This window comes from Rhinichthys klamathensis, unplaced genomic scaffold (assembly GCF_029890125.1).
Source record: "Rhinichthys klamathensis goyatoka isolate OS25496 unplaced genomic scaffold, OSU_Roscu_1.1 h1tg000734l_1, whole genome shotgun sequence".
In the NCBI taxonomy this organism is placed as follows: domain Eukaryota; kingdom Metazoa; phylum Chordata; class Actinopteri; order Cypriniformes; family Leuciscidae; genus Rhinichthys; species Rhinichthys klamathensis.
The window spans coordinates 70872-86624 of record NW_026607147.1 but is presented as its reverse complement, the minus strand read 5'-3'; the positions used below and the strand labels follow the sequence as shown (position 1 = coordinate 86624).

The 15753-nt window shown below is 43.8% G+C and overlaps 1 protein-coding gene across 1 annotated transcript in view; it reads right to left on the bottom strand.

The window, feature by feature from the left end:
• mgat4b (alpha-1,3-mannosyl-glycoprotein 4-beta-N-acetylglucosaminyltransferase B) overlaps positions 1 to 15753 on the bottom strand; it is a gene marked incomplete at its 5' end in the record, with an annotated part of 183262 nt that overhangs the window by 97798 nt on the left and 69711 nt on the right. Inside the window, 1 exon segment of the mRNA XM_056242630.1 lies at positions 9559 to 9637. Coding sequence (XP_056098605.1) covers positions 9559 to 9637 — 79 coding nt within the window.

The following is a 15753-nucleotide window of genomic DNA, read 5'->3' as shown; positions in this document are numbered from 1 at the left end:
TGGGTTGATGGTGTGACGAAAGAGATTCAGCAGTGACTTATAAGTGGCTAACTCGGGTTGAGTTATGCAGAGGACAGTCCAGGTGAAGCTCTGTGAAACTGATTCGTGCCTCTCTGGGATGATGCACCACGAAGCTTCTGGAAGACACATCGGTCTGAAGTAATGAGTTTAGGAATAGGGGAGCAGAGCCATTAATTAGATTAGATCAGTATAATTAATGATTTCTTTCCAATGTATCATTTTTTTACACAACTCGTACGGTTTTATTATGTTTCTTGAAAGTGCGAGTTTATCAGTAACCAATATTTGGACTCAAACTAGCTAGTCCTGACTCTGTGATACATTCATTTAGACTAAATATGCATTTCACAATTTTAAACCTATATTCGGAGAAGAAAAAAACAAAACAAATATTGGTAACATGGGTGCAAAAGTCATCTTGGTTCATGGTTCATCTTTTGCTTTTATCAAACCCCCTAGCAACCACCCAGAACATCCTAGCAACCACCCACAGCACTGAGGATGAGTTTTGCACAGACCAACACAACTCTTTTCTTCATGAAATGTAAAAATCTCATTTAGCCCTTTATTCTGTTGCATACAATAATCTCTATATGAATGAGCAGTTTATGAAAGCGAGTGCAACTGTATATTTCCAGATCTGAGGTGATATTCCTTTATTAAAAAAAAATCAGTTTTGGCAGAGATTCTTCAGAAAGTGATATATTGAACCAATCTGTGTTTCTGCTTTTCTGTCAAGATAAAATAAAAATGACAGCAAAAATAATTAAAGTGTGAAGGACGCATTAAAGAGAAGTGACGCAGGAGCCCTGAGCTGACATTTAGAGAGAGGAACACTCATATAAAGGTTATTTATTGGCATTGATGGTTCCATCAAGAAGCTTTAACATCAATGGAACCTTTCCATTGCAGAAAAGGTTCTTCATAGTGGAAAAGGGTTCTTTCGATTTTTTTTAAATGTTCTTCATGCTAAAAAAAAAAAAGGTTCTTATAAGAACTGATCACTGAAAGGGTTCTTTGGGGAACCAAAGTCGTTCTTCTATGGCAAACCTTTGGAATCTATTTTTAATAGTGCATGTGTCACGGTTCACGGACTCACTGTCTCGCCGCTGCTGTTTGTCAGTGTTTTATGTGTGTTTAGTGTGGGCGTGGCTCGTTAGCATGCTGATGAGCGGATCAGCGCCAGCTGTCTCTCATCTAGCTGGCTATATATTGTGGATGTATTGTCTTGTCTTTTGTCAGATTGTTGTGAGGCTTCTGGTGGACTTATGCTCTCAGGATTTCTCTGTTTCTTCCCAGTACCCGTTCTTGGCTCCGTGTTTCCGGATTTCGGTGAGTCGCTTTGGATTCTGCCTGGTTCCTGCTGCCCATTGCTGTCCCTGCGTTGCCAGTGATTCCGACCTGCTCAGCCCTCTACTTCTGACCTCATCCTGTTTATTTTACAAATTCTAATAAACTGCTGTTACTTCGCAACTGGATTCTTATTGACTTATTCAGTGGACTGACAGCTTTAATCTTAAAGGTTTTTCATTGAACCATCGATGCCAATAAAGAACCTTTATTTTTAAGAGTGAAGCTCAGCGCACACATTCACAGCAGTTGTTCCTGTTGATGAAGGGCATCTCCAGCACTCCAGTAGTTCAAGTCTTCCCTCATAGCAGGTCCTTCAGGGTGTCGTGGAGGGGTGAGGTGTCTAAGACCCAACATCTAGCTACTGGAGTGCTCTCCATCTACATGTCATTCAGAAACATGTTTTTTCCCATCATTGTTATCATCTAGCTACTGGAGTGCCTCAGGGCTCAGTGCTGGGGCCGCTTCTCTTCTCCATCTACATGTCATACAGAAACATGTTTTTTCCCATCATTGTTATCATCTAGCTACTGGAGTGCATCAGGGCTCAGTGCTGGGACCGCTTCTCTTCTCTATCTAAATGTCATCATTAGGATCTGTCATTCAGAAACATGGTTTATCCCATCACTGTTATCATCTAGCTACTGGAGTGCCTCAGGGCTCAGTGCTGGGACCTCTTCTCTTCAACATCTACATGTCATACAGAAACATGGTTTTTCCCATCATTGTTTTCATCTAGCTAATGGAGTGCCTCAGGGCTCAGTGCTGGGACTGCTTCTCTTCTCCATCTACATGTCATCAATAGGATCTGTCATACAGGAACATGGTTTATCCCATCACTGTTATCATCTAGCTACTGGAGTGCCTCAGGGCTCAGTGCTGGGACTGCTTCTCTTCTCCATCTACATGTCATCAATAGGATCTGTCATACAGGAACATGGTTTATCCCATCACTGTTATCATCTAGCTACTGGAGTGCCTCAGGGCTCAGTGCTGGGACTGCTTCTCTTCTCCATCTACATGTCATCAATAGGATCTGTCATACAGGAACATGGTTTATCCCATCACTGTTATCATCTAGCTACTGGAGTGCCTCAGGGCTCAGTGCTGGGACTGCTTCTTTTCTCCATCTACATGACATCACTAGTGTCTGTCATTCAGAAACATGGTTTATCCCATCACTGTTATCATCTAGCTACTGGAGTGCCTCAGGGCTCAGTGCTGGGACCGCTTCTCTTCAACATCTACATGTCATACAGAAACATGGTTTTTCCCATCATTGTTTTCATCTAGCTAATGGAGTGCCTCAGGGCTCAGTGCTGGGACTGCTTCTCTTCTCCATCTACATGTCATCAATAGGATCTGTCATACAGGAACATGGTTTATCCCATCACTGTTATCATCTAGCTACTGGAGTGCATCAGGGCTCAGTGCTGGGACCGCTTCTCTTCTCCATCTACATGTCATCAATAGGATCTGTCATACAGGAACATGGTTTATCCCATCACTGTTATCATCTAGCTACTGGAGTGCATCAGGGCTCAGTGCTGGGACCGCTTCTCTTCTCCATCTACATGTCATCAATAGGATCTGTCATACAGGAACATGGTTTATCCCATCACTGTTATCATCTAGCTACTGGAGTGCCTCAGGGCTCAGTGCTGGGACCGCTTCTCTTCTCCATCTAAATGTCATCATTAGGATCTGTCATTCAGAAACATGGTTTATCCCATCACTGTTGTCATCTAGCTACTGGAGTGCCTCAGGGCTCAGTGCTGGGACCGCTTCTCTTCTCCATCTACATGACATCACTAGGATCTGTCATTCAGAAACATAGTTTATCCCATCACTGTTATCTAGCTACTGGAGTGCCTCAGGGCTCAGTGCTGGCACCGCGTCTCTTCTCCATCTAAATGTCATCATTAGGATCTGTCATTCAGAAACATGGTTTATCCCATCACTGTTGTCATCTAGCTACTGGAGTGCCTCAGGGCTCAGTGCTGGGACCGCTTCTCTTCTCCATCTACATGACATCACTAGGATCTGTCATTCAGAAACATAGGTTATCCCATCACTGTTATCTAGCTACTGGAGTGCCTCAGGGCTCAGTGCTGGGACCGCTTCTCTTCTCCATCTACATGACATCACTAGGATCTGTCATTCAGAAACATAGTTTATCCCATCACTGTTATCTAGCTACTGGAGTGCCTCAGGGCTCAGTGCTGGCACCGCTTCTCTTCTCCATCTAAATGTCATCATTAGGATCTGTCATTCAGAAACATGGTTTATCCCATCACTGTTGTCATCTAGCTACTGGAGTGCCTCAGGGCTCAGTGCTGGGACCGCTTCTCTTCTCCATCTACATGACATCACTAGGATCTGTCATTCAGAAACATAGTTTATCCCATCACTGTTATCTAGCTACTGGAGTGCCTCAGGACTCAGTGCTGGGACCGCTTCTCTTCTCCATCTAAATGTCATCATTAGGATCTGTCATTCAGAAACATGGTTTATCCCATCACTGTTGTCATCTAGCTACTGGAGTGCCTCAGGACTCAGTGCTGGGACCGCTTCTCTTCTCCATCTACATGACATCACTAGGATCTGTCATTCAGAAACATAGTTTATCCCATCACTGTTATCTAGCTACTGGAGTGCCTCAGGGCTCAGTGCTGGGACCGCTTCTCTTCTCCATCTACATGACATCACTAGGATCTGTCATTCAGAAACATAGTTTATCCCATCACTGTTATCTAGCTACTGGAGTGCATCAGGACTCAGTGCTGGGACCGCTTCTCTTCTCCATCTACATGACATCACTAGGATCTGTCATTCAGAAACATAGTTTATCCCATCACTGTTATCTAGCTACTGGAGTGCCTCAGGGCTCAGTGCTGGGACCGCTTCTCTTCTCCATCTACATGACATCACTAGGATCTGTCATTCAGAAACATAGTTTATCCCATCACTGTTATCTAGCTACTGGAGTGCATCAGGACTCAGTGCTGGGACCGCTTCTCTTCTCCATCTAAATGTCATCACTAGGATCTGTCATTCAGAAACATGGTTTATCCCATCACTGTTGTCATCTAGATACTGGAGTGCCTCAGGGCTCAGTGCTGGGACCGCTTCTCTTCTCCATCTAAATGTCATCACTAGGATCTGTCATTCAGAAACATAGTTTATCCCATCACTGTTATCTAGCTACTGGAGTGCATCAGGGCTCAGTGCTGGCACCGCTTCGCTTCTCCATCTAAATGTCATCATTAGGATCTGTCATTCAGAAACATAGTTTATCCCATCACTGTTATCTAGCTACTGGAGTGCCTCAGGGCTCAGTGCTGGGACCAGTTCTATTCTCCATCTACAGTGCTGGTCAGAATTCATTGCCCCCTTGGTACATATGATCAAAGATGGCTGTAAAAAATAAATCTGTATTGTTTATCCTTTTGATATTTTATTTGCCCCCTTTTATTAAATACTTTTTGCAACCTCCTTTTTCCAAGATAACAGCTCTTCTCGGAGTCTTCTCCTCTAATGCCTGATGAGTTTGGAGGACACCTGACAAGAGATCAGAGACTATTCCTCCATACAGAATCTCTCCAGATCCTTCAGATTCCCAGATCCATGTTGGCGCTTCTTTTCAGTTCAGCCCACTCATGTTCTATAGGGTTCTATAGGGACTGGGATGGCCATTGCAGATGCTTGGTTTTGTGCTCAGTGACCCATTTTTGTTTTGATTTTGATGTTTGTTTTTGGATCACTGTCCTGTTGGAAGATCCAAACATGGGCTGTTATAAGATTTCTAGCACAGGCTGTCAGGTTTAGATTTTTTTATCTGTTGGTATTTGATCGAATCCATGATGCCATGTATCTGAACAAGATGTCCAGGACCTCTGGCAGAAAATTAGGCCCACAGCATTAAAGATACAGCAGAGTATTTCATTTTACACATGGGGTACTTTTTTATCCCTGTATGAACCAAACCCATATTAAAGGATTAGTTCACCTCAAAATGAAAATTTCCTGATAATTTACTTACCCAAATGCCATCCAAGATTTTCATGTCTTTCTTTCTTCAGTGGAAAAGAAATTAAGTTTTTTGAGGAAGACATTTCAAGATTTTTCTCCACACAATGGACTTCAATTGCAACCAACATGTTGAAGCCCAAATCAATGCAGTTTCAAAGGGCTATGAAGAGCTTCAAAGGGTTCTGCACGTTCCCAGCTGAGGAACAGGGTCTTATCTAGCGAAATGATCGTTCATTTTCTAAAAAAAATAAACATTTATATACTTTTTAACCACAATTGTTCGTCTTGTGCTGGTCTGCGACGCGCCAGGGATTACGTCATCACGTTGGAAACGTCACGCGTCACGTCATCTATCCAAGTTATTTGTCTGTGTACTCCGGTTCAAAAAGGCAGGGAAGGGCGAAACATTCCATCTCATTTTCTCCCGTTTTCTCCTCCAACTTCAAAATCGTCTGACATCTTTGTTTTAATTTATTATTAATATAAAAAAAATAATAATAATAATCGTGAAGTTTCCAACGTGATGACGTAATGTCGCCGACCAGCACAAAACGAACAATTGTGGTTAAAAAGTATATAAATGTTTTTTTTATTTTTTTAAAATGGCCGATCGTTTCGCTAGATAAGACCCTATTCCTCAGCTGGGATCGAGCAGAGCCGTTTGAAACTCTTCAAAGCCCTTTGAAACTGCATTGATTTGGACTTCAACAATTTGTTTACCGTTGAAGTCCATTGTGTGGAGAAAAATCCTGAAATGTTTTCCTCAAAAAACTTAATTTCTTTTCCACTGAAGAAAGAAAGACATGAACATCTTGGATGGCATTGGGGTGAGTAAATTTTCAGGAAATTTTCATTTTGAGGTGAACTAATCCTTTAAGTGTTTACTGGCAAAAAGCTCTTTTTTTTGTTTGTTTCATCTGTCCATAGAACGTTTGAAAAGTAACTGACACTACTGGAACTTCAAACGGGACTGGTTCTATGGTCAGATGAAACAGAAAAAATAGCTTTTTTGGCATTCCAACCAGAGGATCTGACGGGAGCTGCTCGCATCTCAGCCTGCCTGACAGATATTCCTGCTGGATGAAGGACCACCACCTTCAACTAAACCTTGCAAAGACTTGTGATCCTGGCCAACCCAACACTTCATCACAACTTCTCCATTCAGCTGGGTTCGTCATTCATGACTCCATCCAGGGGAGCCGGGAACCTTGGAGCTGTGATTGACGATCAATTGAACTTTACAGACCACACTGCTAGAATGCCCGGTCCTGCAGATTTGCATTATGCAACATTAGGAGGACCAGGCCCTTCCTATCAGAGCTACACAACTCAAGTTCAAGCGCTTGTTCTATCCAGACTGGGCTATTGTAATGCTCTCTCCTTGAGACACACGTCAGTCCTCTCTTCACAAACTTGCACTGGTTTCCAACAGCCGTTCGCATCAAATTCAAGGCACTGATGTTTGCCTACAGAACAACCACTGGCTCTGCATCTTATATACCTAAACTCACTCGCTTAATAGTGTTGGGTTAAAAATACCCCAACGAGTAACCCAACTATGGGGTGGTATAGCACCTTCAGTGCTCCAGGTTAAAAGTAACACAACAGTTAAGTTAACTATTTATTTGTATTTATGACATTATTTTAATAAATAAAATGCACTTTGTTTTCAAATACAGATGGTTTATTTGTATAAAACAATAAATATGTCTCAACAAATATATTTTTAAATTACAAACTAAATATTGGGGAGTCTAGAATTTAAAGTAAATACACATAATTAACATACGTATTTAACCCAACAGCCGGGTCATTACTAAAAATGACCCAATGATTTTAAAAACAGTGACCCAACATAGTGACCCAATTTGTGTAACCCAATGGCTGGGTTAAAAAAAAAAAACCCAACGTGTTTTACTGTGCACTACTTCAGACCCATGTGTCCTCCAGAAGTTTGTGTTACGCAAGTGAACGGCGTCTTATGGTGCCATCATCCCAAAGAGACACAGAATCACTTTCAGAATATATATGAAGACTTCAGATGCAAAAATATTGGTTTTACACACATTGTGTCCGTGTCCCTGGCAACTGTAAGTTCTTGGACCGAAACGCAGTGATTTGACCCAAAAGAAGACACATATGTTCAAAACCCCCAGAAGAGCGACGCTCTAATCTCCCAAACTGCATTAACAGCATAAAACAGACCACAGATACTCCTTTCTCCAGGGCATTCCCTGCTAATTTCCTATATCCGGCTGAATTCCATAAACATCCCTTAAGGGAGCTTTACAAAGAGGGAAATGAGGAGAAAAGAGAGATCTAACAACCCGGCAGGGAGGAGAAGCAGAAACCAGCGAGAGGACGAGAGATATTAAAGGGAGGCTCTCTCTCTCTCTCTCTCTCTTAGAAAATCCCGTGATTAATCTTGCGGTGAAGGTCCGTTTCCGGCTGTAATCTTAAATCACAGTGCCGCCCCTCGTCTGCGCTCCCTCGGGAGAACATATCTCCTCTGCGCCGACCGCACACACAGCAGGTCACGTTTTATTACTGTGTGTCAGTACAGTTGCATTAGCTCATAAAACAGAAGTATATCTCTATCTCCACTGCTTTGCTTTCTCCTATACGCTCCTCGAGTTTGGCTGGGTAGAGCAGTGATGGAGAGATGCGGTGACTTTCTCATGATTCTCTTCTTTAAACGAGACTTTGGTCTCTTGTTAGTTATGTTCATATCATTTTTGTCACATTTACAGGGATAGTTCACCCTAAAATTAAAATTAAGTCAACATTAAATCACCCTGGTGTTGGTCTAATGCCGTACGCCCTTCTTTCGTTTTTAGACCACTAAAGTAGAATCGTTTAAAAATGTCCCGCTCACACTCATTGATATAATGGCAGTGAATAGCAACCAACATCAAGCTTTTAAAAAGATGCAAAAGTGTCCCAGAATGATCCGATGCGACACGTGTCGTAGGTTTATGATCGGGTTTGGTGAAAAAACGAATCTCTCAAACAGAGATTTAATGAAAATCCTGCCGTTGATCTTCTGTGCTCGACTGCGTCCATGAGACTCTTTTAACTCTATAACAGAAAAACACACGAGTTATGAGAAATTAAAGTCCCCCTGTGGTGAAAATCCAGCTTTTAATGTTGTTTATGTGTCTATGTGGTGTGTTTAATACGCTTTAAGACACACCATGTGTAAGTTCATAAGTCGACAGCATTGCTGAGTATTTCCTCCTTAAAACTGCAGTGAACCAAAGACAGTCTCAAAAACACGGTTTGAAATCGCTGGTGTTTCTGACGTCACAAACGACCTTGTAACCAATCAGATCAACGTGTGATCGTCAACCAGTGGATCTCTGAGCTGAGTGAGTGAGTGGAGGCGGGGCTAATTTGCATATTCATAGAACCGCGCATACTAAATGAGGCGAGGGTGTCGAGTTACATTCAAGATATTTAAAGGCATGAAGAATTTTTTTAAAAAAAAAAAACATTTAAATATGTCATTTTGGTGATCAAAGATGAGTTTTAAGGGATAAAATGATTGATACAGGGGGACTTTAAGACTAAGAATATCCATTTACCGTCTTCTCTGGTGAATATATCCGTTGTGTTCATCGGAACAAGAAGTTATCGCGTTCACATCTGTCAGCTGTCATCAGACAAACAGTGAAGAAAGTACACGGATACTTTTCTGTGCGTTGTATTACATGTCGTGTGTTTATTAGTCTTGATCTTTTGCTCTCGTGGCTGCGAGGATGTCGTCCAAAGCATGATTTGAGGTATCAGACGTGTCTGTGGTACAAATAGTGAGCCATGGCACGTTTAACACTTCAGGTTAGGGATTTAAACAAGTCCTTAACTCTAAGAATGAGCAATGCTTGCACATTTATGGCAAACTATGATAAATTCAGCTCTTGACACTCGAACAGGAGGCTTGCCGGAGTTTAGCCTCTGCATCATATGTTGAACACTGACTGAAGCTTTGAGCTGTTGAGACGGTGTTTCAGCACAGATCTGGTGTGTTTATAGAGGCTGCAGTGAAGCAGAGCAACACACACACACACACACACACACACACACACACACACACACACACACACACACACACACACCACTGTTAGTGTTCGTCTGCACACAATGACAGGGACTCACGTCGAAAGGAAGAACCTCCACTGTAGTGTTGAAGAGCTTGTCTCCGGGGTGCTCGATGTTTCCACTGCGGAAGAAATACCTGCACACACACACACACACACACACACACGCATAAATATCATCCAAACCATCAATCATATTAACTCCATAAGGAGTGCAATGCTAAAGCACGCTGCTGCAGATGCTTCCTTATATATCATCTTATCAGGCATTTATTTATAGAGTACACAGTGGCCCCAAACATATTCAGACGGCCGGTGAGAAAAAAAAACACAAAAAATCAAAGATCAAAAAATACATTAAAAACAGTAAAATATTATCCCAGTGTAAATCAGCTGTTTTCTATGTGAATATACAGTAAAGTGTAATTTATTCCTGTGATCAAAGCTGAATTTCCAGCATCATTACTCCAGTCTTCAGTGTCACATGATCCTTCAGAAATCACTCTAATATGAGGATCTGATGCTCAAGAAATATTTATGATTATTATCAATAATAAAGTTTTTTCTTTGTTGAATTGAAAGTTCAAAAGAACAGCATTTATTTGAAATGGAAAGACTGTCACAATGTAAATGTTAATTCTTCAATATAATCCATCACGTCTCTTACTGTCAGTCAAGTCACACAAACATGTAATCAGGAAGAATCCACAAGCTGATTAAAGGAGTAAAAATGAGATTTGAGAAAAGCTACAGTAGCACTTGAGCACAGATGACACTTTATAACACATGCTGTCTAATGCAGTGACATTCAAGCATATTTAAGTGTCTAAGAACAGCGTTGAATCTTATAATCACACATGTGGAAGCCCCTGCGCTGGTTAAACTGGGACTCTCTGTATAATCACACATGTGGAAGCCCCTGCGCTGGTTAAACTGGGACTCTCTGTATAATCACACATGTGGAAGCCCCTGTGCTGGTTAAACTGGGACTCTCTGTATAATCACACATGTGGAAGCCCCTGCGCTGGTTAAACTGGGACTCTCTGTATAATCACACATGTGGAAGCCCCTGTGCTGGTTAAACTGGGACTCTCTGTATAATCACACATGTGGAAGCCCCTGTGCTGGTTAAACTGGGACTCTGTATAATCACACATGTGGAAGCCCCTGTGCTGGTTAAACTGGGACTCTCTGTATAATCACACATGTGGAAGCCCCTGTGCTGGTTAAACTGGGACTCTGTATAATCACACATGTGGAAGCCCCTGCGCTGGTTAAACTGGGACTCTCTGTATAATCACACATGTGGAAGCCCCTGTGCTGGTTAAACTGGGACTCTGTATAATCACACATGTGGAAGCCCCTGCGCTGGTTAAACTGGGACTCTCTGTATAATCACACATGTGGAAGCCCCTGCGCTGGTTAAACTGGGACTCTCTGTATAATCACACATGTGGAAGCCCCTGTGCTGGTTACACTGGGACTCTGTATAATCACACATGTGGAAGCCCCTGCGCTGGTTAAACTGGGACTCTCTGTATAATCACACATGTGGAAGCCCCTGCGCTGGTTAAACTGGGACTCTCTGTATAATCACACATGTGGAAGCCCCTGTGCTGGTTAAACTGGGACTCTGTATAATCACACATGTGGAAGCCCCTGCGCTGGTTAAACTGGGACTCTCTGTATAATCACACATGTGGAAGCCCCTGTGCTGGTTAAACTGGGACTCTGTATAATCACACATGTGGAAGCCCCTGCGCTGGTTAAACTGGGACTCTGTATAATCACACATGTGGAAGCCCCTGTGCTGGTTAAACTGGGACTCTCTGTATAATCACACATGTGGAAGCCCCTGCGCTGGTTAAACTGGGACTCTCTGTATAATCACACATGTGGAAGCCCCTGTGCTGGTTAAACTGGGACTCTCTGTATAATCACACATGTGGAAGCCCCTGCGCTGGTTAAACTGGGACTCTCTGTATAATCACACATGTGGAAGCCCCTGTGCTGGTTAAACTGGGACTCTCTGTATAATCACACATGTGGAAGCCCCTGTGCTGGTTAAACTGGGACTCTCTGTATAATCACACATGTGGAAGCCCCTGCGCTGGTTAAACTGGGACTCTCTGTATAATCACACATGTGGAAGCCCCTGCGCTGGTTAAACTGGGACTCTCTGTATAATCACACATGTGGAAGCCCCTGCGCTGGTTAAACTGGGACTTCTGCAGCGTGAAGAAGCCGGTGAGTGATGGGCAAACGCTCTCATTCAGCCGAACACTATTAGCTCTCAATTAAGCCTGAAATATGCATGGACTTTCCATTAGGGTTAAACATGTATGGATGACTGTGGCTCATGATGACTGATGCATTATCCCGCTGGTCTAGGGTTGCCAACTGTCCCGTATTAGCCGGGACGTCCCGTATTTTTGGGCCTAATTTATTTGCCTTGTCCTGTTTATTGACTGCTATGCTGATCTGACCGCTGAGCGATACAACAGCAACACGACACTTGAGAATGATCACGACACCGGTCATCCTCCAATCACAGCCCACACTCTCGCACATCAGACCAATAACAAACTCTACATTGAGAATTAATCATTCTTTTGGGACCAATCATTGTTTGATTTGCGTCCGGTTCGATCCGGACTCGCACTAACGGCAAATCCCTTTCCCTTTCCGCATTTTGTTTTCGGCAAATCAGTTTTGGTGAATGCAAACAACGTGATTATTGTTCATGAGTCCAACATCCATCCAGCCGAGCAAGAAAACATGCAATCTTCCTGAGGGAATAATATGGTGATGTGATTTGCTGCTCAAGAAACGACTGAATGGGGATCACGCTAGGGAGCCAATCGTCTTTGAGTACTATTGAATGAGCCAATGGAATTGGCGTGCGTGATGACATCACACACTCCGCCCCCGCGGCGCGGGTATAAATAAGGAAGAGGATGCACGCACTAGTTGCTTTTCGCTGAGGAGACGAGCGTAACTCGAAGTCAGCGGTGGTCCAGTGGTAGTGGCAAGGGGACTACGTCCTCCGTTCCCTCCTTCAGGGAACAGTGGGTTGCATACGCAACCAGGACGTTCCCTTTCAGTCGAGAACGTCAGACGTAGTCAACGTCGACTGGATGGGGATCAACCATTGAACACGCCACTAAAGCTGCCACCTTCCAGTGCCTTGACAAAAGCCTCCTGATCCCCCGCACTTTAAGGCGGGGAAGGGACAGGGCTTAGGCCAGGGAAGTCACTGCTGTTCCTACAGGACCACTGGGAAAACGTTCCCTGTACATGGAAGGAAGGGACGCTGCGGAAGCCACATTCTGCCCGAAGGGAGGTAACGTGGAGAAAACACCTATGAACTGGGCGGAGACCGGGCAGTACAACATATGGAAGGTCACTGGGGTGGCTCCACCCTATGACAGGGGGGAGACTCAACCGGCCAATGACGGCAGAGGGAAGACACGGGCTCACCGTAGGGAGTCGTACCGTGGAAGAATACGCATATGGCATCACTGTAGGGATCGCAACATATGGACCCAGCCTAACACAGGTTCCACACTGCTTACGAGTGGTAGGCCTAACACCGGGCGTTCCGCCACGTCCGATGTCGGAGGGGTGCGGAGGAACTCAACAGGGTTCGGTTAAGGGATCTCTACTAGAGCAAAATGGCGCACATATCCACTCCGTAGGAGGGGAATGACACAGCAAGCCGACACTTCGAACCGGGCTCACGGTGAAACTGGCTTCATGTGAAGGGAGGCCAGGGGAAGCCGCGGTTCGACTAAGGTGTCACCTAGCCCCCAACTCTAGAATATCTGTCAGCAAAGCACTCTGTGTCAACGCCTAGGCGGGAGCACACACTCATTTAAGAGGAGCTCACCACGTAAGTGGACATGTGCATCTCTGGATTTTCACCAAGATGAAGGCAACCACATTCAGTGGGCCAACCTTGCTTGGAAACAGCCTTCCTTCTCTGCTGACTTCCTTAACAGATAAGAGCTGGTCTGAGGTCCTATGGCTTGCGTTCTGTACTCGTATAACCGCAATGAAGCGGACGGACAGAGAAAGCCAGGGCTGGGTCTGCTTCCTCCGGGGCAGCACTTGCAGGTTCACCACCTGGTCACACCTTAAGGGAGAGGTAGGAACCTTGGGGACATATCCAGCCCGGGGTCTCAGCTCGTGAGAGTTAGCCGGCCCGAATTCTAGGCACAAGTCGTTGACCGAAAGCGAGCAAGTCCCTACCCTCTAGTAGAGACCATGCGAGCAGGAGAACTGTAAAAACTGATTTTTTAACTCACTGCCTGCAGTGGCTCAGGGGCGGTCTCTGCAGTGCAATGGCACCAGAGATAAGGCCCAAGAGGATAAAGAGAGGCGCAAGTCTTTTTTATATCCTTGTTCCCTCAGGAACCTGACGATCAGGACGTGCTTCCTATGCTTCTGCAACATGATTAGGGTTGGGTATTGGTTGGGTTTTATCCGATACCAGTACCTACTCTGTATTTTTTAAACGGTTCCGGTGCTTAAAAGGTTCTTATACCGGTACTAAAGAAAATGAAACCGCACACACTTTGTCAAAAAATAATACCCTTTTATTTACAGGGCCAAACTGGACACAATATTATCTTAAATATTTAACTATTTTCTGATTTCTGATTAAATGAAAAATTGCGCCGTTTAATAGGCTACTGATGTAAAACACTTAAGTTAAGATTAACATTTTGTCGTCACATAGCTATTATGACTTTTACTTTAAGCAGAGAAATATCTGACACTGAGCAGAAATATTTAACACACACAGTATAGCCTCATAAAGAAGTGTTGGAACTTTGTTAAAACATTTTACACACGTTGTCACACTCGCTGTTGAATGGCAACAGTGTTTGCTCATAGACTGTAAAAAAAGATGGACGACACCCCTTCGCTCTTTTCCATTGGAGAAAACTGAAGCCGCCAGTGTCCCGATATGGCGCTGACATCTTGGGACTTGAGTCTGCGCACTTGCGTTTTCGGGACCTGACATGCACAGTCGTGAGCAGGAAGTAAAGCTGTGAAATCAAGGCCCCGCCCTCACTCTCGCTGAATCAATCGCAAGCACACACCCCTGCACTTTTCTTAAGTGGCCTCTGTCTGCTCCGTTCCTCTCCAATGATGTCTGCTGATTGCAGTACCTCATTAAAATTAGGTAAATACAATTACTAACCACATAGTCAACATTATGAAAAAAAGTCCGTTGGTGCTTCAGTGACTACTTTGCACAGAGAACCTGTCAATCACAGCTGTCAATCATGATGTCACAGCACTGTTTTTATAGCATCAAATAACTAACTAAAAACAAACTTATTTTAAAAACAAACACTTGAAATTACATCAACGTGATAGAAACTACAGTAAATGACAGAAACTATCTTTGGAAAAAAGATATGTGAAGTGCAATTTAATTGTTTAGTTGGTCTCACGTCCCCTTGAATAACATGGGGAGGTGGGGTTTATGACCTATACTAGGACCGGTCACTGGGGGGCGATCGAGACGTTTTGGCTTTACTTTTGAGGGCTTGTGCGGCACGCTTGTGTTTGCTAGCTTACTTGATATGCAAGATTTGCAGTTGGCATTAAAATAGGCCTACTAGACTTACCTGAAGAGGAACGGCTGCTGTTATCATCATCTGTGATGTCGCAACCCGATCACACTAAATGCGTCTCTATAGCACGCATTGTGTTTATAGTGTAATTTATACGCGAAAATTAGTTTTTACGTGCATAGGATACGCATGGCTTGGTTAAGGTAGATTTAGTAGTGGTGTGGGGTGCGAGTGTATTATACGTTTGGGTGGAATTAGTGGTGTGGGATGCGTGTGTATTACTCGCAATGAAGTGCGTATCAAATGCATGCGAAAAATGCGTATCATATGCACATAAAAACAAATTTTCGTGTATAAATTGCACGATAAACACACTGCGTGCTATAGAGACACTGGCAGCCTGCTGAACTTGAACTTTCGTCAAGCGTGTCAAAGGTTCTGGGTTCTAATCCGCATTCGTACATTCTTTTTTTCCCATCAAAACCAATTATGCTCATCAGTGGTTGTATATCAAGCAGAGACACGTTTGTGTGCATTATATTTTGTGATTTCACCGGAACGAATAGAGAGTCTCCGCAACGGATTGAAGCGCGCGTCCGAGTGAAGACAGTGGGGTGTGCGCGTCTGCGCGAGCCACAAGAGAAAACACTGTATCCACGCCACTG